At 55.5% G+C, this 20,771-nt stretch overlaps 1 protein-coding gene, 2 non-coding genes and 1 pseudogene across 7 annotated transcripts; 1 reads left to right on the top strand and 3 right to left on the bottom strand.

Annotated features, from left to right (window-relative positions):
- Positions 1–3,148: 3,148 nt before the first annotated feature.
- On the bottom strand, positions 3,149–3,221 carry TRNAR-CCU. Its single transcript has one exon. It is a non-coding gene; the product is annotated as a tRNA-Arg (tRNA).
- Positions 3,222–3,587: 366 nt separating this feature from the next.
- LOC114893630 lies at positions 3,588–4,012 on the top strand (annotated as a pseudogene). Its single transcript, XR_003792984.1, has one exon. The product of XR_003792984.1 is annotated as a mediator of RNA polymerase II transcription subunit 10 pseudogene (transcript).
- A 2,088-nt stretch (positions 4,013–6,100) lies between these two features.
- On the bottom strand, positions 6,101–6,173 carry TRNAR-CCG. The gene has a single exon. It is a non-coding gene; the product is annotated as a tRNA-Arg (tRNA).
- Positions 6,174–7,291: 1,118 nt separating this feature from the next.
- Positions 7,292–20,703, bottom strand: ZNF213 (zinc finger protein 213). 4 transcript variants are annotated; one of them, XM_029221727.1, is made up of 11 exons: positions 19,695–20,703; positions 17,706–18,205; positions 16,826–16,949; positions 16,566–16,633; positions 16,241–16,364; positions 14,545–15,184; positions 12,190–12,318; positions 10,155–10,418; positions 9,739–9,815; positions 8,759–8,862; positions 7,292–8,366 (listed from the first exon to the last, which is right to left on the bottom strand). In XM_029221727.1, exons 2-7 carry the CDS (start codon positions 18,102–18,104, stop codon positions 12,270–12,272), a joined length of 1,404 nt encoding a protein of 467 aa, XP_029077560.1. In that variant the 5' UTR covers positions 18,105–18,205; positions 19,695–20,703; the 3' UTR covers positions 7,292–8,366; positions 8,759–8,862; positions 9,739–9,815; positions 10,155–10,418; positions 12,190–12,269. The 4 variants fall into 4 exon arrangements, with proteins under 4 accessions (XP_029077560.1, XP_029077558.1, XP_029077559.1 ...); XM_029221725.1 differs by having other exon boundaries at positions 8,759–9,815; XM_029221726.1 differs by having other exon boundaries at positions 8,759–9,815; positions 10,155–10,321.
- Between the last annotated feature and the right edge of the window lie 68 nt (positions 20,704–20,771).

Here is a 20,771-nt window from a genome sequence, read left to right as displayed (position 1 = left end):
AAACATTTTTAATCTTACAGTACAGTACCTTGAAAAGTACAGTAGTACCAGCTACATCACTGCTGTTTTTATGCTTGCTTCCGGACATCCTGGGCTTGAAATAAAGACACTGTGCTACTGTCCTCTATACAGTACTGTACAGTAAAGTACACAAAAGCACAACCACTTGTATAGGATGCACGCATGTGACAATATACGCCAGACACGTGAACTAACTTACGTGATTAGACATGCGAACACACATTCGCATCTTTGAAAGTACGCAACTTGAAGGTTCGTATGTGGGGGACTGACTGCACTGCGCTTTGCCAGAGGATCTGTGTCATATTTTGCCGATAGAAGGCACTCGAGAGGCTGAAAGGCTGGCGGAGGAAGAAGGGACTCTACTTCCTGTTTGCTTCCCGTTCCTACTGCCACCCACCCCACCCAGCCTCACTTTTTTATTCCTGCAATAGTAGTTATTTCCAGAAATGGCAGCTGAATCCAGCTTGTTTTCCCAGCACTCACAGAACCACCCTCATCATGGCTCATGAGAGACACCTGCGCAAGCTGACGGAGGCCCCCTCCTCAGGCGTCTGGGGACGCCAGTCCCAGGGGACCCTCCTCTGAGCTCAGCTGAGCTGCTCCTCTTTTCCAGAGATTGGTGTGTTTTTGTTTTTGTTTTTATTTTTGCGTTACGCGGGCCTCTCACCGTTGTGGCCTCTCCTGTTGCAGAGCACAGGCTCCGGACGCGCAGGCTCAGCGGCCATGGCTCACGGGCCCAGCCGCTCCGCGGCATGTAGGATCTTCCCGGACCGGGGCTCGAACCTGTGCCCCCTGCAACGGCAGGCGGACTCTCAACCACTGAGCCACCAGGGAAGCCCCAGAGATTGGTTTTTAAGCTCCACAATTTCTCTCCAAGCTTCTAACTTTTAATAATCCCAACCTCTTCCCGTGGTCCTCCAGCCCCATGGGTGGTAGCTGCTTTCTCACGGTTCCCTTCTGCCTTCTCAACTGCCTCCTTAACAATGCTTTTTACATAGTTACCAGTTTTCATTAGTCTTACAGTAACAAATAGGTTTTCTTACCCTCCCCCAGCTTTACTGAGGTATAATTGACAAATAAAAATGATATATATTGAAGGTGTATAACGTGAGGATTTGATATATCTATACCTCGTGAAATGATTACCACAATCAAGCTAATTAACACATCCATCACTTCACAAAGTTACCTTCTGTGTGTGCGTGTGCGTGTTGAGAATACTTAAGATCTACTCTTAGCAATTTGAAGTTAACAATACGGTATTATTAACTATAATCACCATACTGTATATTAGATCCCCACAACTTATTCGTCTTATAATTAAAAGCTTGTATCCTTGTACCAACCTCTCCCCATTACCCCCACCCGCCAACGGATGGGTTTTTTGACTGCTGCGTGGACCCTGGTTTGGTAATGAATTTGGGCTTGAGCTCCTTGCCAATGGGAAATGGGATACTGGTGACTCGTGGCATGCAAGGGCATCGTTATCAAGCCGCCTATCACCTGGTTGATTATGATGAAGTGCCGACTGAAGCAAGTGCCCTGGGAGACCACTTGGCTGCTGCACTTGACTCTTATGGCAGTAAAGGTGACTACAAGGACTGTGGCATGGAAAGGATTCTCCTGGGTGCATCCGTTTGCTTAAAGAAAGAAAATGACAAGATCAGGCCTTTAAATTTTCAGCCTAGGTCATGTTCAGAGATCCAGGGACGTTTTCTGGCAGCCATAAAATAATCGTATAGCTGCAGGGCTGACATTGCTGAAAATCAAACACATAATCGAATGAAGTATGTTGTGGAATGACAATGTAAGTTGAGTTCATAGACTTGGGAGATCTTCCATGTGGAAGAAACGGCATTGATTATGAAGGAGTGGAGCCGAAGCCTGGGGACATCTAGGTAGGCTCAGACCTAGTTGAGAATCTTGAACCCCTGAGTCATTTGGAGCCTCCCTTGCCAGTGAAAGCAGCCTGTCCTCTGATACCTGAGAAGAGTAGCCTTCCTGTGTTTGAATATCCTATAATAATCTCACCTGGAGCATGGCAGGTGAGACAGGGGATGACGGTTCTCCTCAAAGCCCACACCAGCCAGCCTTGTTACCCCCTAACACTGGTTGCCCTATAACTACAATCAGATCAGCATGCTGTAGGAGAAGGACAAAGGCTGGCCTGGGAGGAAATCATTCATATGCCAAAAGAATTGCAAAGTTTTTCATTTATGCCAGCAGAGAACTCGGGAATGTGTGTGGGAATGGACCCAAGGATGTTAGAATAAGGAGGATGGGATTTTTGCAACTGGTGACATTATTTCTCTGGGTGCACTTCCCAGCAAGCCTGTATCTAATGTGTTATCTTGTGCAGCTGAATGTGGCTCTGCCAGTTTTCTTAGTTGGTTGGCTAAGCATGCAACTCAATGGTGGCCTATGTTTAAGGAGATTGAGATTCAAGAATGTTCCTGGCATCATGTAGAGAAAGGAATCCAAAGACTCTGTGAGACAGAAATACTGGAACGGGTCTATCATACACGAAAAGCACACCCACCACCCCACTGAGAGGGCCCCAGGGACATTCCCTTCAACAAGGCATTGAGAAACGTTGGTGAGGGAAGCACCCGCAGCCTTGGATAGCTCTGTGGTCGCTGTTCTCTGCAGGCCACATATGATGGTGGGAGATGCTGCATTGAGACGAGGTCCCTGGTTTGAGTAGGGATGATGGGACCTCAGGCGCTCGGGAAAGCAGGAGTAAGGCCAGAGCTGGAGGAACAGAAGAGTCCCATCCATGGTTTTTAAAAATAAAAGAGAACTATGTGTATATATGACAAAGCCTCAGCGGCCACCTCCTCTTTGGGCATGTGGTAAAGGAGGCTTCTGATTTTACTCCACCATGTCCTGCAGTTTGGGAGATTTTTACCTTGAGGATGAAGGCATGGATTAAAAAGAGAAAACTTTATTCTGGGCAAAATCTGAAAACGCGCACATCTTTATCAGAAAAGTAAACCTTGTCCAACTTCGCTATAGGGTGGCATCTAGCTAAACCCCAGGGCCCCTTAATTTCCCACTAGGGTAAGTAGACAGCTAGCTTCATTTCATTTTTCCTCTGGCAGAAAGTTTAAAATACTACCTCCTGTACCCCGGGTGGGACTCGAACCCACAATCCCTGGCTTAGGAGGCCAATGCCTTATCCATTAGGCCACCGGGGCTGATGAGAAACGTTTTTCAACAGTCCTAAACCAGTCTTTCTGTCACCTCCTCGCGGTTCCTGCACATTACGCACAGCCTGCCGGCTCCAGCTCGGCGGGTCCTTGGTCCCCTTGAGGTCCGTATTCGGCGGGTGCATCCTCTTAGATCCCGCCGGTTCCCGAGCATCCTGGGGCTCGGGAGAGATCGCACACGCGCGGATGGAGCTGAGGTACGATCCTCGCTTAGGATGTAGGAAGTCTGCGGATCAAGTCCCGGAGGAGCCCTTTCCCCATCTTTTTAGGAGAATCCGAGTCCTGGGATAATTAACATCAAGAAGGCGTTCGAGGGGGCAGGAGCGCGCCCGCGGCGGTGCGGACGGCCGGGCCATGGCCGAGAAGTTCGACCACCTGGAGGAGCACCTGGAGAAGTTCGTGGAGAACATCCGGCAGCTCGGCATCATCGTCAGCGACTTCCAGCCCAGCAGCCAGGCCGGGCTCAACCAGAAGCTGAATTTTATTGTTACTGGCTTACAGGATATCGATAAGTGCAGACAGCAACTTCATGATATTACTGTCCCTTTAGAAGTTTTTGAATACATAGATCAAGGTCGAAATCCCCAACTCTATACCAAAGAGTGCCTGGAGAGGGCTCTGGCTAAAAATGAACAAGTTAAAGGCAAGATTGACACAATGAAGAAATTTAAAAGCCTGTTGATTCAAGAACTTTCTAAAGTATTTCCTGAGGACATGGCTAAGTACTGGAGCATCTGGGGGGAAGACCATCCTCCTTCCTAACTCCCTCCTCCGTCTGTCTGAAGATCCTCCTAGCCCTGCACGAGTGGCCATGACCTTCAGGCAGCCTTGACTGAGCGGCACCAATGCTGTTTCCTGGGCCCATCCTCCCGCCACCTTGTCCTCGTCGTTGGCCTCTGGGGACGGCAGGGCCTGGAGGGCGTGCGGGGCTGTGCCACCAGCTGCCCCCTCTCCCTGACGTGCTCCCTGACGTTTGGTCCTCTAGCTCTCAGGGGACTGGTGATCACACAACTTTGAGTGCGATGTGTATGATTCTCCATGGCCAAATAGTCTTGGAAATATTAAATATGATAGGTAAAGTAAAAGTTTAAAAAAATTATACCTAATAGTTTTCTTTTAATATACTTTCTGTTCTTTTTTTTCTTTCTTTTATGGTGTCAAAGAAAGCTAAACAAAAAAACAAAAGGAAAACTTGGTTTAATATAAGTACTTTAAATGCGTTTTGTATTTTATATTTTTAAGTATAGTGCATAAAGAATGTGTTCAATGGAACTGTGTTTCCATAGATTTCAGTTAGTCTAATAAAATAAAGTCTTTAAGTACTTAAAAAAAAAAAAAAGAAGGCGTTCGTTATGCAAAATGTGGGAGCGGAAGGGAGAGAGGCAACAGCCAGGAGCTTGGGAAAAGTGTCGGTCGCTATCTTCATCCTCCTCCCTACGTTGCCCCTTAGACCAAAAGTGTTTCCTGGTTCCAAGTCTGTGCAGTTTTTAGCAGAGCCCAATGGCCTTAGGTCTTTGTCCTAAGGATGCTCCGTAATGGCTCTGTATCTGCCCGGCCAGCTCAGTTGGTAGAGAGTGAAACTAGTACCAGAGGACCCAGCGTTTACTTTCCCACCAGAAGATGGGTATTCTTTGCCATCTCTAAAGTATTTGTCTTACTGTGGCTACCAGAGGCGGGGTGGAGGGAGGCGTGGGGGGAATTAGATGAAGGTAGTCAAAAGGTACAAACTTCCAGTTATAAGTAAGTACTAGAGGTGTAGTATTCAACGTGATAAAGAGAATTAACATTGCTGTACGTTATAAGAAGAGTTAATCCTAAGAGTTAAGACAGAAAATCCTATGAGTTCTCATCACAGGTTGATGAATGGTCACTAAACCTGTGATAAGCATTTCATGATGTATGTAAGTCAAATCATTATGCTGTACACCTTAAACTTATACAGTGCTGTATGTCAATTATATCTCAATAAAAGTAGGGAAAATAATAAAAATGTTTATCTTAATGAAGTTTCTCTTTTTATTTATAAGCCCTTAGTAAACCACTGAGACATCACAAAAACGATAAAGGAGATGGTGACACTCCTCAGGACCCCAAGGTCACCTGCGCCCACTGTAGGGGTACACGCTCAGCTGCCATTCCCCCAGCGTTTTCCCTGGTGGGAGGAGGTCCCATCACTTTGGTCATTCCGCTTAGCCACAATCCCTTGGTAAGAACTCGGTTCCGCAGGTAGAGTCGTTTTTTCCAGGTAAAATGATGACTGAATCCTGGGCATATTCTTTACATTTAAATTTTTAAAAAAACATTCACACTAATCATTTAAGGGTATACTCTCACTGCAAGAAATCGAAATAATCTATTAATTTCTTTTCACATTTTTTATTGTGGTAAAATATACGCTTAAGGTTAAATTTGCCATTTTAACCATTTTTAACTGTACAATTTACTGGCATCAGTTACATTTACAATATTGTGCAAGCATCATTACTATTTCCAAAACTTCATCACAATAATCTATTATATTTTTAAATGCCCCTGTCCACTGACCCCTTGGGGGTGACCTACCCGTGCAAAAATTCAACCCCTCATCTGTCGCAGTTCTCGTCGTCTGAACTATATTCATGCAGCCAGTCCCGTGTGGGATCCCGGCACTCACGGCCGGTGGACTTCAGAGTCAGCATTTCGTCTGGATCTGAGCACTATAGGTCCTCCCAGCGCCCTCGGGGCCTCCCAGGTGTCCTGAGCTACGCAGCTGCAGGTGCAGGGCTACGTCCGAGGGGCGGACATAGCCCGAGGATCCTAGGCCCGCGTAGGGAGCAGTCTGGAGAGAGGGAAAAGTGTTTGTTTTTTACCCGGAGTAGAAAAAGCAACGACCACGAAGGGACTCGAACCCTCAATCTTCTGATCCGGAATCAGACGCCTTATCCATTAGGCCACGCGGCCTTGCCACTATTTCCATTGCAGCTTTTCTCATAAAGCTTTCTCAGGCCCCTGTTCAATATGCCGTAATACGCATGCTCACACTGGCAAGGAGCCCCGCCCCTCGGGCTCGGTGTGAGCGGGGCTCCAAGCTGTGCGACTGAGCGCTACTGAGCACAGCCCAAGTGAGGGTTCGAGCCTGGGTGAGGCTGCCCAAGCCCCTCCTGTCCCGAGAGGCTCCTGATCTCTTCTCCCACGTGCCCCCGGCCCGCAGTGGGTCAGGAGTTGCCCTCTGCTCCCCCAGCCCCTTTGCTTCCCCTATCACAGCACTGCTAAACCTGCCATGCTCTGTTCCAGTCTTATGGCCCCAGAATGGACTCTGACTGCTGTATAGGCAGAGGCCCTGTCCGTGGCCCCAGCGTGGTGTGCAGGTGGGGTGCGCGTGCTGGGAGGATGGTGTGGACCCCGCGCTGCCCTTTCCCAGGACATCCAGCTCAGCCTAGCCCATGTTGGGTTTCTTAGAGCCGGAGGCTGCCCTGGCGCCTCCCCTGCTCCCCCTCCTCACCCGGTGGGCCCAGCCTCTGAAGTGCCAGGCACTCTGCATACATTATCTCACTTAGTGTCACAGCTCCCTGCGTGCAGGCGCTATTCACGTGTACAGCGATCATCATGTTTATTCCATGGCGGCTGAGCCTCCCGTGCTATCGCGCCGCTTTTAGATGAGGAAACCGAGGAGCGGATGGGGTCAGGGATGGCGTTGGTGTGTGGCCACCCACAGTCAGCATCCCCTTGGTAGCCGCGGGCTCAGTCAGGCCTGCAGGCAGAGCCAGCACCTCAACGAGCTGCGGATCTCCAGACAGGCCTTGTGGTGCTCATCACAGTAGGGACCCAGCACGTCTAGCTTGCACACCTGCCAACTGACCTGTGCCGACCACACCCAGCCTGTGCCCAGGACTGCCAGGTCCCCCAGCGCCCAGCCTGGCATCCAGTGTATTGTAAGGCCTAAAGTTTCAAGTGTTGCCTTCACATCTTTGGGTCTCACAGGCCCCGTTGGTTTCCCCTGCTCTTGTCAGCTGTACCCCCCGACCCAGCAGGGAAGGCCCCCCCAACCCGCTAGTTCCCCCACCAGCCAGATCAGCCACACTCCATCCCAGTTTCCTGCCAGCCTGTGAAATTATTCAAACTAGTACCCCACCCCGTTACTACAAAGTCTGCATCTACAACCCCTGCTGGTTCCCTGTACTCCCCAGGGAAACACTGAGTGGCCAGAATGGCCTGAGGTGTCCTCCTCCCCCAGCTGTGAGTATATGTGGTTAATAACTGCTGTCCGTCTCACTGTCCAGGGCCGGGTGTTGTGTGTTCAACCGTCTCATACTGTTGAGGGCGGGGTATCCCTCCCTCTGCAATGGGGTGAATAGGAGGTGACCAGAACACCAGGGCTGAGAAGAAGGATGAATCCAGCTCCTCTCCCCAGGAGACCCCCCACCCCCAACTCACCTCAGTCATCAGCTCCAGGAGGTCTTCCCTTGGGTCAGCTCTGAGGACCTCCACCAGCATCTGGATAAAGTCTGAGCCCTTCTCATCCCGAAAGGCTACACAGCCCAGGCCAGGGCACCAGGGCCAGAGTGTCAGACTCAGGCCCCTGCCAGCTGCCTTCCTATTGCCTCCCCAGGGGCCTATTGTTGGTGGAGGTGGGGGCAAGCACACAGGACCCCAGCAGTCAGGCAAGAGAATGGGGCAGGGGAGCAGGAACTTCTCGCTTCCGGATCAAGTTGTTGCTCAATGTTTGTGTAGTGAATATACAATGGATTCAATATCGAAGAAACATTTACTGTGAACCTACTACGTGCCAGGCACTGGCCAGGGCCCTGAGGCAGACAGAACTGTCCTGACCTCATGGAACTTACAGCCTAGAGGAAAGGATGTAGGTACAGTGCTTAGCAGAGCCAGCCTTCAATATGTGCTCACCATCGTTACTATTATCATAAATAATATACATGGAAGGAAGACGGCTTAACTGCGACGAGGCTGGTACCCCTGCACCCCAACAGCCAAGCGCCAGATGCCCCTAAAGCCACTTCAGATCTCTGGCCAGGAGGCTAGGCCCTGTGTAATGGGCTTTGTGGAGACCCATCCCCTTACCTTCAGTGGCTGCATAGACCATCAAGATGTCTGCTTGGTTAGGGCTCCCTGGAGTGGGGCCCCCGGAGAAGCTGCCTGCAAGAGGGACCAATGCCTTTTACCCAGCGTCCTGGGACTCCACCAGCCCCAAGGGTCTCCTCCAGTCTTGCTCAAGGGCACACAGGGCAGTAGAAAGAGTGCAGAGCAGGAAAGCCAGATCAAGTTTCAAATCTCAGCCCTGCTGCTTCTTACCAGCTGTGTGACCACGGAAAAGCTATTTCACCTTCACTTGTTTCAGGCTCAAGTAGGGGAAGAAACTTTCCATTTTCAAAGGCCTTTGCCATTTAAGGTTTTCCTTCCCATCTTCTTGACGAAGAGAGGAAGGAGGTGGCAGCAGGATCCCAGCTCAGAGCCCTGGAAGTGCTCTCCAGACAGCTCCCCCCACCAGCCCCGCCCAAGCCCAGGCTCCCTGAGGTAGGTAGACCCACCTTGCACATCAGCATAGATGTGGAGGACATCGGCCGGGGGAGGGGGTGGCTGGTGGTGCCTGCAGCCAGAGCCACAACCAGGGGAGAGTGTGCGTCCCTGTGCCCTGGGGAAGGAGGGAACAGTCAGGTCCTTTCACTCAGGAGACACCTGGGGGTGCTTCCAGGGCTCTAGCCCCCAGAGCTCCTGGGCAGGCTGCCAGACTGGAAACATTCAGAGCACCGAATGACAGGTGCTGAGGGTGAAGTGCTCAAGTTCATGGACATGACCCCTAGGAGAGGTTGGGAGAGGGGGTGGGGAAAGGGCAGGGCTCACTCAGGCTTCTTGGAGGAGGTGGACAGCAAGTCCTGGGAGGCTGAGGGCTGGGTGAGGAGAGCCAGGGCTGCAGGAGGCTGGCTGGAGGGAAGGACCCGGCCAAGCCTCCAGGGCGGGCTCCAGGCCCTGCTCACCCCACGGCAAGCCTGAAGCAGGAAGATCTTGGGGCAGCCCCACAGGACCCTACAGCAGCTCAGCTCCTGCACCAGCGCCTCTGGCTGCACCTCTTACCTATCAGCCCCCAGTAGCTGCCCCTGAGGCCCCCCCGTGGGCCATCAGGGCCACAAGGGCACAGCTCACAGGGCCCCTGCAGGCATCCAGCCACTCCCAGAAATGGACCATCTCCTCCTGGAAAGTCTGGGGGTGGGGATGAGATCAGGCCTGGGCCACAGTCACGGCCTCCCTAGCATCTGGTGGCCCTCTCTCTGGGTGGTTTCTCTAACCCCCTACCACACTACCTCCCACCTCCTTCCAGCCTCAGGCCCGGGGAGCAAGTCCTTTTACTTTCTTTCTTTTTCAAAAAATTAAAAAAAAATTTTCTGGCGGTGCCGTGTGGCATGTGGGATCGTAGTTCCCCGACCAGGTATCAAACCTGTGCCACCGGTATTAGCAGGCAGATTCTTAACCACTGGACCACGAGGGAAGTCCCACAAGTTCTTTTCCTAACCTTCTGGTTGCATGGCCTCATTGGAGGTGACGTGGGTCCAGCCTCCTGCAGCTGGTTCTCTGGTCCCCCTGGAGAAGCTGCACCAAAAAGTTAAGAGCTGTGAGGGGAGGGCAGTGAGCTGACAGGTGTCTGGGAAGGAACCTGAGACCCTCCCAGGAAAAGCCTGAGGGTCCAGCCAGGGCCTTGAGCAGGGGAGAGGAGAAATGGCCAGTGTGGGGGGCTTCAGGGTCCCTGGAGACTGTGCTTCCAGAGTCAGGGAAGTGGGTTCTGGATGCGTGCAGCAGGGAGGATGGAGGCTAAACTTGGGGGTGCACTTCCTGCCCACGATTGGTAAGAGGCTAAGGAGAGAGTACCCAGGGTCCTGGTGGGGGTTGCCTTCCTCAGAGCACCACCACAAGTTCTGGGCTTCCCCTCACCTGGGCTGTAGGGTCTGTCTTCAGGGTGGTCTCGAAGCCCAGGGCCTGGCACAGGTCCCCAGTGCCTTCACATCGTGCTGGGCCCCAGGCCGGTCCTGGGTCACGGCCAGGAGGAGGGCGGCCCTGGCCCCAGACAGGTCACACTGAGCGCTGGGGCTGGGTTTTGGCTACAGACAGGATTAAGGTGGATTCAAAGTGGTCTGAGGACCTCCCAGCTCCTCGCCTCCCTGCCTCAGGTCTCCCGAGCCTCTCTCCCAGTCGAAACTGTTGCCACAGAAAAGCAAACATGTATTAAAAAATAAAATAAACCAAGATAAATGTCAAAAAAAAAAAAAAAAAGAAACTGCTGCCACATGGTTGGACCCCAGCCCTGTCCTGCTCATCTCGGGCCCCCAGAGCTCCACGTCCCCAAGGAGCTCCCAACTACCGGGCAGTAGGTAGCCCCTGAGGACTCTTCAGCTGTCCAACAGAAGACCTGGTGGGGGTTAGGGCTGGAGGACTCCTCAGGCAGCCGCTCCGTGCGGGTGCAGTTATGGGGGAGCAGGACCCTGGCTCCAGGGCACAGCTTGGCCAGGCTCCTGGCTACCACAGTTTCTTTGGTAAGGACTAGTTTGGTGCAGGTGGGGGCGTGTTAGAGACCCTAACCAGACCCTAACCCTGCCAGACACTAACCCTGCCAGAATGGAGGGAGGAGGAGACAGACAAAAGAAAGGGAGGGCCCGAGGGGGGTCCTAGTTCAGGCTGAATCACAGGATTCCCAGGACATGGATGGCCTCAGGTAGACACTGGCTGCACCATTAGCCATGCTGTTCCCTGGGGTCCAGGGATCAGCGTGCACAGAGATGGGGCGCTCCCAGAGCGGGTCAGGGCCTGTCTGGGAAGGCTCGCAGGGTGGGCACCGCCTGGGGAGGCCGGGGAGAACCGTGGAGCAGAGCTGGGGCCCATTCTCACCTCCAGTGACAACCCAACTGCCCACTGAGACCTTTGGGCCTCGGGACCAGACCTGAATCATCCCCAACCCTGGACCCCAGGGACCCACAGTCTGACGAGACAGTCACTGCCAGGTAAGTGTGAACAGGGGTGGATGGGAATACAAGTGTCAACCCAGGGATTGTAAGGGGCATGGTTGACGCCTGGAAGGGTCTGTGTGAGGCTAGGTTGAGAGGGAGGGATGCCAAGCAGAGGGAGCAGCCTGGGCAAAGGCACGGAGCTGAGAAGATACTGCAACGTGTGGGGGACCCTGAGTGGGTTGTGAGGACGGGCGTGGGTGGGGGTGGGAGGCGAGGCTTTGAAGCTGACACCCATTGCAGGCAACACGGCCTTATGTTGTGGAATGAATGGGTGGAGGCAATGGGTTCAGGACAACACAGCAGAGCCACAGCCCCCCTCCTGGACGCCCCTTCTGGGCCTTCACCTGGTCAGCAGCTGCAGCGACCAGTGAAGACGACGGCCACAGAGCTCGCCCAGGCCAGTGAGGAAGGCTCCAGGCTTGGGGGTAGCTGGGTGGGGAAGCAGCACATAGGCCTGGAGGGAGGGTCTCAGCCCTCCTGCCCACCCCCCAGACCCGCTTTGCCCTGCCCCGCAACTGGGGGTCCCTGGCCAGCCCACTCACCCCCGGGGGGAAGTGGAGAGCAGCAGGAAGACTTGGGGCAGCCCCACCAGCCTCACAGCGGCTCAGCTCCTGGACAGCTGCTGGGGCTGCCTCAGCTGCTCACTGGGGGCCACCAAGGCCAGTAGAGCACAGCCCACAGGGCCCCCGTGGGCATCCAGCTGCTCCTGGAACCTAACCAGTTCCCCACGGAAACCCTAGGGCAAGAGCGAGTGCTGGGCCTGAGTCCAGGGAGGCCCCAGGTGGCACTGGGGGCGGAGGTGGGAAGAGGCAGGCGAGGGCTCACCTGGACCAAGGCCTCCCACCTCTTGCAGCTCTCAAAGCCCAGCGTCCGGAACACACCCTCCAGGACAGCGAGTGTAGAGGCTGACACCTCAGGACTGCTGAGTGTCAGGGTCACCCTTGGATCCTGCCCACTGTACTTACCTTGGGGAGGCAAGGCCAGAGTCGGGCCAGGGTAGGGCTCAGCTGGGAGCCAGCTGGGCTGGGTCAGGGCGTGCCTCCGACTACCTTTCTTCCCAGGCTGTCCCGAGCATCTGCCATCTGCGAGGCCACCTGCAGGGTCCCAGACACCAGGAAAGCCATGGGGCTATGTGGGGGTTTCCTCCGAGCACAGAGTTCACCTCCCGGGCCCAGTGCCAATGCTCTTGGTCCCAACCCTTGGCCTCTCCCTGAGTCCCATCCTATCAGCTCTGTTTATGAGCTGAGCTGGACCCTGTCCCCTGCCCTGGAACCCTGCGTTCTGGGCCCTACGACCCCAGGCCCTGCTCTGTTCCCTGGCTCCAGCGGGCTGCTTCCTGGCTGGCACTAACACGCCCCCACCTGCACCAGGAGCCTGTGTCCAATCCTATTCTTAGCTCCTGGCCCACCTGCTATCTGATCTCGTTACACCCCAGTGTCTCCCTTCTGAGCCAGCCACCAGCACCAAAAAAATTTGTGCACTGCTCCCGCCACCCATCACCCCTACTCACTCATTCAGGGCACCCACACACGTGCACGTGCGCACACACACACACAGCAACTGCCAGCCTGAGGGCATGGGGAGCAGTGAAGGGCATCATCCCAGAGGTAGAAACCCCGGGCTGGACTCAGCTGTCCAGTGAGACCCCGGCGGCTTTATCTGGGAAATGGGGTCTGTCCAGTGACCTCAGGATGAAGCCCGGGTTAAATGGGGGCGCAGAGAGCCTGGCACACACACACTGCGGGACAAAACATCTTGTCTCAGCCCGCCCCCACCGCCTCTCAGGTGGCCCCTGAAGCCACCACCTGGTGAATCAGAAAGGACTCGGTGGGGTAGAAGGTGCTCTCAGCACGTGCCTACCAGCTCCACAGGGCCCAGCCTGGGGATGGCGGGAGCGGGGGGGAGGTCAGATGTGAAGGGCTGGGTGGGGATGGGGCATGGCCCATTTTGACTCAGCAGCACTCTCTCCCTAAGGGATTTGAGCACAGGGTCCAGCTTATTGCTCCAGATCCTCTACGGGCAGCATGAGCCACCACCCTGACCAGTCACGGACTCTGAGCCTGGTTCCTCATTTCATCAAAGGGAGAGAGGGAGTGGCCTCGTAAAGACCCCACTCCCAGTCAGCTCCCTCACTCTCCTGCTGAGTAGGGAGGGGTGCCACCAGCTGTCCCATCCTGAGCTGTCCTCAGACTAGGACAGGCACTAGCTGCCAGGATGAAGGACCCAAGGCTCATGGCAGCCCTTGGGGCCCAGGTGACCTGGAAGCCAAGAATGTGGCTCCACCTGATGACCATCCAGCATCACGTGCCACTAGGACCACCAGGCCAGGAGGCCCAGGGGTACGAATTCCAGGTCCCCCCCAACCCCCAGCAGCCACCTAAAGAACAAGAATAGCCTGGAGAAAGTTTTCATGTTTATTCAACCTTTCTGCTGCCCTTTGAGGCCAGCTGGGCCAGCTCCTTGGGAGGGCCTGTGGTCTGTCCCTGTGAATGCCCTTCTGCAGGGAATACAGCGCCTCAGGAGTTAGTGACAAGGTGCTGATGGAGTGCTAGTGTTAAGTACCATAAACCCCGAAACTCCAGGAGACTGGGGAGCAGCGGGGGCAGCGGGCCTCCGCTGGCCCTGTTCTTGGTCTGCACAGTTGGCCTCTGTCCCTGGAGCCAACACCACCCTCCCCAGACAGGTAGAGGGTGACTCTTGGGAACTCAGCTGGGGGCGAGCTGGCTGAGGGCAGAGGCAGGCAGCTTGCATGCTGCTGGGACAGCACAGAGCGGTCAAGGTCTGGAAATGGGAAGGGGTGGAGGCCAGAAAGCCCCTGTGGCTGCACCCAGGACCCAGGTCCTCATGGGTGTGGGCTGACTGACCCTCCCAGAGCCCAGCAGTACCCTAAGGCTTAGCCTTCACCCCCGTGGGAAGGCACAGGATGGCAGGACAGGAGGCCCAGCTCATAGACCCAGCCAAGAAGGCCGGGAACAGAGAGCGACGGGGCCAAGCAAGGCTTAGGGGGTTCTGGGATGGAGACCCCAGGCCTGCCCGAGTCCTCATACGTCCCTGTGCCCCAGCTTCTCCCCTGTGCTCATGCCACCAGCCTGGAATGTGCCGGGGCTCCAGGAAACCAGGGGGCAAGAAAAACCCCAGAGCAGTTAGGGGCATGGCCACGAGGTCACAAGGGGTTCCATGCCTGGTGGGCGTTGGCCAGGTCCCCAGGCGGGCAGGGCTGATGGGTTCTGCACATGGGGGACCCTGCAGTCCTGCCGGCAGCAGAGATGGTGGACTGGGCCGGGTGGGGACCCTGCCTGGGCTGCCCTTCCGGCCCTCACCCCACAGGCTGGGCCATCTTGGCGTGCAGGCTCTGGTGGGCGATGAGGTGGGCGCGCTGCTTGAAGCTCTTGTCGCACTCGCCGCAGCCGAAGGGCCGCTCACCCGTGTGCACGCGCCGGTGGTCCAGCAGGTAGGAGCGCAGTGAGAAGCTCTTGCCGCAGTCACTGCAGCCGAAAGGCTTCTCGCCCGTGTGGATGCGCTGGTGGTCGGCCAGGTAGGCACTGCGGCTGAAGCTCTTGCCACACTCGGAGCAGGAGAACGGCTTCTGGCCCGTGTGCACGCCCTGGTGGCGCACCAGGTCCGAGGAGCTGCGGAAGCTCTTGTCGCACTCCTGGCACTTGTGCGGCTTCTCGCCCGTGTGCGTGCGCTGGTGGCGCGCCAGGTCAGAGCCCCAGCGGAAGCGCTTGCCACACTGGCCGCAGCTGTGCGGCTTCTCGGCCGCCAGGTCCCGGAACTGCCGCCGGCGCGTGGGTGGCCGCCCCCGCCGCGCCCCCACTGCCCGCCCCCGGGGCACCCCCGGCCGGGCCTCAGCCTCCTCCAGCCTCCAGGACACGGTCACATCGCCAGCAGCCTGGCCCGGGAGCGCCGTCACCACCTCCTCCAGCCGGGATCTCTCGCTGTGGCTTGTGAGTCCCAAACCTGCAAGCGGGGAGGAGGCGGCCTCTTCAGTGCCATGCGGTTCCAAGGACAGAGTTGAGGGGAGGCAGAAACGAGGCTCCCGGCCAGCGCCTGGGGCTCAGGTTCAGACAGCCCTGGGCTCTGGCAAACTCCAGCCTCAGCTTCCTCCTCCATGGAATGGGGACACGAGAAAACGACGACAGAGAAACCGTTCAGAGTGAGCGGCAAGGGGCTTGCTGGGTGTCTCCAGCAGAGGCACTTACTAACTACAGGCCTAACCAATCTACGCCCCCTTCCCACACTGCGATCCAACGTCCCACCCCAAGCCCTGCCTATTCAAATGCCAAAACTGCGTAGATTGAGGTCATCTATAAATGATCCCAACCCTCACCATTTGTTATCAGCAACCAAGGAACCACAGGGCTCAGCTGACATGGTTCCTCTCGCTACACGAGCTCTTGTCCTCTCAGCTCAAGAACAAACGGAAGTGGATCAGGAGGGATCTTAGCTGGTCCCACTGGCTTGCACAGATTAAATGAGATGATCCCCAAACAGTGCTTAGGAAGGCCCTGACCTGGAGAGAAACCCAGCAGCGCGGCCTCTAGTGAGCAGGTGTCTCTCCGCACCTCTTCACTGGGCAGGCTGAGGGGGCCTTACAACCACGTTTGCAAGAAGTCCCAGCTCCGTCCCTTCAGCGTCCTTCAACCTCTCTGAGTCTCAGGTCCCTCGTCTATAAACGTGCACACGCTTTCATGCGGTGGGTTGTGAGGATCCCATGAGAAAATGCCTGTACCCGTGCTCAGCACAGTCCTGGCATGTTGCCCATGCCATCACAGGCAGAGAAAAGTGAACACCAGCACAAACGAAACCTCCGGGGGCTCTTAAAGAGACGCAGGGAAAGCCCTCTTTGGAGCCAGCTAAGCCAGGACTTGGGAGGAAGACTGAGGATTCCAGCAGGGTGTGCAGGGGTGGGGCCTGACTGGGCCCACCCGTTGCTGCTGGGACTCCAAGGAGGCGAGAGCCTCCAGCTCAAAAGAGTCAAGGACCCCTAGGCCCCTTGCTGTGCCCACTGCTTACCCAGGGCAACGTTCTGGGAGTTCTCCCTTTTTATGTCCCAGAAGAGATCTCTCTGAGCAGGGTCCAGGGACCCCCATTCTTCCCGGGAGAAATAGAAGGGAATGTCTCCAAATGTCACAGGTCCCTGGAATGAGGTGAGAAAACCCAGCTCAGGGCTGCCCTGCTCAGGACTCCCCAGGCAGTCATGGGCAGAGACATGAAGGGGGATGGGAAACAGGACAGGTCCAGGCCAGAAAAGGATGGATGGAAGAGGCCTTGGTGAGAAGGCAAGACCCATTACAGGGACTCATCAGCATCAGAGGGGACAAAGGAACTGGTAACTCACCCCAGAGGCAAAGCAGGTATCTGTTGTCTCTCTGGTGCTCCCCTCTTTAAGAAGAGCCGGAAGCTGGGCTGCAGGGAAAGAATGGAGCCTCAAAGAGGCCAGCCCAGGCCGGGAGTGAGATCTCGCAACTCTCCTTCACACACACACGTACACACCTTGCCTTCTCAGAACAGAAATACCCTTCTTGCTCCCTTTAGGGCAACGTCCAGGAAAGACACAGGCCCCTGTCCAGCCACTCTGCCACCTTCAAGTTTACTCACCACCATGGCTGTGCTGCTCCCAAGGTACAGGTGGCCGGCTTTGTGTCCCTGCCTTCCGGGGAGGCCCCTGGGCCTGAGATCCCTGGACTGCAGCCTCAGGTTCCGCCCCCTCTGAGGGCACATCCTGTGCAGGAACCACAACATGCTCATCAGCACCAAGACCAGATGGGGGAGACAGAGTTTAATCCCTGGGAAGGAGACACAGGACACATCCCTCAGGAGGCTGGGTGTGGGGAAGAAGGTCAACACAGGGCCCCAGGAAAGACCAGATGAGAATGTGACACCAGGCAGTGCTATGTGCCCAGGGACACTCCCCAACCAAGCGTGAGGCAAGAACCAGCCCCCAAAGGCCAGAATCAAAGAGCCACTTAGCAAGGGGCAGTGGGGGGAGACCTTCCTGTCAAGGGCAGAACCCCACACCCCCGCCACACATTAGCATCTCCCCAGACGCTTCCAGTGTCAAGGACCCAACACCCCACAAGACAGCAGGGTTCACAGGGACAGCTCTACCTTCTCACACCCCCTTTGGTGCTCTCACTATGCACATCACTGTATCCCCAGGGCCTGGCCTAGAGCAGAACACAAATAAACGTTTGCAGAACATGTGGAGCTAAAACCTGCCTTCCTGGAGCATGCCCACTTTGGTCCTGCTGCTACCCTCCAAAGCCACCAAAAAGAAACCAGATTCACTTGGACAGTGTCTTTCAGAAAGGCCACACATTATGACAAGCTCCTGTGGACGCTCCCTCTGGCTCTCCATGTCCTCTCCCACCCCCAACCCCCGCCCCACCCCCTGGAGGACTCATCTCTATAGAGATGGCCACCTCTCCTCAGTCCAGGTGCTATCCAGGTGCCCCTGGATGCGGGAGGGGCCCCTCACCTGTGGCCAAGCTTTCACTGGCTGCTTCTGCAGGTCCTCCACCAAGGCAACAGCTTCCTCGCCACTCCCTGGGCATCGTTCGCATACCCAGCCCTGGACGCCCACGGGCAGCACGCTCAGGAACTGCTCCAGCACCAGCAGCTCCAGGATCTGCTCCTTGGTGCGCAGCTCGGGCCGCAGCCAGCGGCAGCAGAGCTCCCAGAGCTGGCTGAAGGCCTCGTGGGGCCCACCCGCATCCCCGTAGCAGAACTGCCGAAAGCGCTGGCGGCACACCTCTGAATCCCTGCTGTCCTCTTGCTGGGCAGCGTCCTGCTCCCAGGAGGAATCTTCTACCTTCACGATCAGAAGCCCTTCTCCCTCCCCAGGGGCCTGGTCCTGAGGCTCTGGGGGGGCTGCCATTCCCCTGGCCTAAGGCTCAGGGCTGGTCAGCCTCAACCTGGGCCTTCAATCTCCCAGAGGGATCCCCAGTGGCAGCTGGGTTGGCATCTGGACAGGCACTCCTGGGGAAAGAGCAGAATAGCAGGAGGGGGGCGGTACATGAGCAATCACCAGCCTTGAGGGACATCCAGGGACTCCAGCTCCCGTTCTTCCTGGCCTTGAAGGCTATTTTAGGCTCTCCTATAAAGCCTTGCTCACATGACTCTCTCCTACCAATACAGATCCACGGCTCCTTATCCTCAGCTCCAAAATCCAAAACTCCCAGGTTTTCACCACCTGGTCTACTGACATGAGATGAGCATATTTATAACCTCAATTTATCTCACTTAATGTAAATGTTCATAGGTTCTATGGGAGAAATATTAATGTATTTGTTCAGTTTGTAAAAATCTATCAAGTTGTACTTCTGATGTATATTTCTGTATATTATTCTTCAATTAAAAAAAATTCTTTTTAACTGGGAATTCCTGGAGGTCCAGTGGTTAGGACTCTGTGCTTTTACTGCTAGGGACCCCGGGTTCGATCCCTGGGTGGGGAACTAAGATCTCGCAAGCCGTGCAGTGCAGCCAAAAAAACTGTTTTTTTTAAACTAATGTTTTGATTACTGAGTGTTGTACCAGATTGCGCTGGTGGCGTTATTTAATATACAATATATGTATTTTTCTCAAATTTTGTATTTTTCTCAAATTTTGGCCCCTAGTGTATCAGCAAAGGGCCCACAGACACCATCCTGAGCCATTTATCCAGATACACATGAACGTGAGACATAGTTATACCTTACTGCTTCTCTTCACAACAGTCCTGAAAGGTCTGTATTTTGAAATATATATATATATATATATATTTTTTTTTTTTTTTTTTTGCGGTATGCGGGCCTCTCACTGTGGTGGCCTCTCCCGTTGCGGAGCACAGGCTCCGGACGCGCGGGCTCAGCGGCCATGGCTCACGGGCCCAGCCGCTCCACGCCGTGTGGGATCTTCCCGGACCGGGGCACGAACCCGTGTCGCCTGCATCGGCAGGCGGACTCTCAACCACTGCGCCACCAGGGAAGCCCTGGAATATTTTTAATTGCTTTTTGTTTCAACAAAAAAAGTGATACAAACCATTGTAATAAAAGGGGGAGGGGGTTAAACAATACAGTAATACATAAAAGAGAAACTCTTCCTTCCACACTGCAGCTGCACCTCCATTAACAGTCTGACATATGACCTCCCAAATCTTGCCCTGTTCATTTACTGGAAATATATCCATAGAAACCGGGAGAAAAGTGCTTTGTGCGTGTTTTTACATAAATCAGGTCTTACCGCAATACTATTTTGTCATTTGCTTTTCTACCCAACAATGCTGCCTCAGCCGCTATAGGAGATTCCGTGGTATGGATATACTCGTTTCTTAATGAATACCCACCCGAGTGAGGCATTCAGGTTGTTTCCAATTCTTTACTACTACACACTAAGCACTTTATTTAGTGTATTCTGAAAGGTAAGCTCTCCATGCTCATCCTCCAGTGACCGAGGAGAAGGCTCCGCTCGGACAGAGCCAGGGACTCACCAGGGTCGCTCAGTAGGACTCGGCAGTCGGGAACGCGGACCCGGCCAGAGCTCCGCGCTCGGTCCCAGCAGCCTTGCCTGAGCGGAGATGAGAGGCGGAGGGGCGGGCAGCGGGTGCGGCGCCCCAGGCTTCTCCCCTGCACCTCCCTGAGGTGCGCGCCCCCTTCGGCCTCTGCCTCGGGGCGCCGGCCCCGGCCTCCCGGAGCCCTGCGCTCGACCTCGGAGCCAGGCGGGCCGCGTCGCCTGTCCCGCCCCCCAGGACTCACACCGCCCACAGTCGCCCAGGCGTTCCCAGTTTCCGCCTCCAGGTTTCGGCGCCGGAAATTCGCGCGGGGCTCGCCGGGAAACAACATGGCGCATGCGCCGAGACTAGCACTCCCAACTACTCTCCCCAGGAGGGCGGTCGCCTACTATACCGGCCTTCTCCCTGACGGATGACCAATGAACGGTGAGAATTTCCAGGGATGGCCAATCAGAAGGCAGTGACGTCATGTGGTCAACACCCATGCCCCCAGGCTGAGGTCTGCCCCTAGATTCGCGCTTTCTCCCTCTCGCCTTGTCTTTCAGTTTTCTGTGTTCCTCTGACCCGTGAAGGGTGAAAAGGAAAAGCCAAGGCTGGCCTGCTGGGCAGAGATGTCTCTGGGCCCAGCTACGAGTGGATCGCCTGTTCCGCCGCAAGGGATGCTCGGGCGTGGACTCTTCCTTCCGTCCCCTGCTCTTTCCGCTACACAGTGGGTCGAGAGCTGAGGGGGCCGTGGTCCAGGAGCCGGAACTCAGCCTTAGGAGACTCGTTTATAGCTTTTAGGGTCCCGCACCCACCCAAATAGTCTTTAGCCGCTTCTAGCAGGGCGCGGAGCTTGCTGGGAAATGCAGTCCAGTGAGGGGCCGGGAACCTCCTGCGCCGATCCTCTGTTCCCGAGGGTCGGCTAGGGTCTCTCAGCAGGATGCGGCCGTCGGGGACGCTGACCCCGACCAGCAGATTTGACTGAAGGACAGCGGGGCGCTCCAGGCTGGGGAGAATCTAAAGCAGGCGGGCCGCGTCGGGGAAGCTCTATGCATTTGGACCTGCTGCCACCCT

Source organism: Monodon monoceros, unplaced genomic scaffold (genome assembly GCF_005190385.1).
Source record: "Monodon monoceros isolate NGI ecotype Baffin Bay Population unplaced genomic scaffold, NGI_Narwhal_1 Super_Scaffold_13, whole genome shotgun sequence".
NCBI classification, from domain to species: domain Eukaryota; kingdom Metazoa; phylum Chordata; class Mammalia; order Artiodactyla; family Monodontidae; genus Monodon; species Monodon monoceros.
This window is presented reverse-complemented; position numbering and strand designations above follow the sequence as displayed.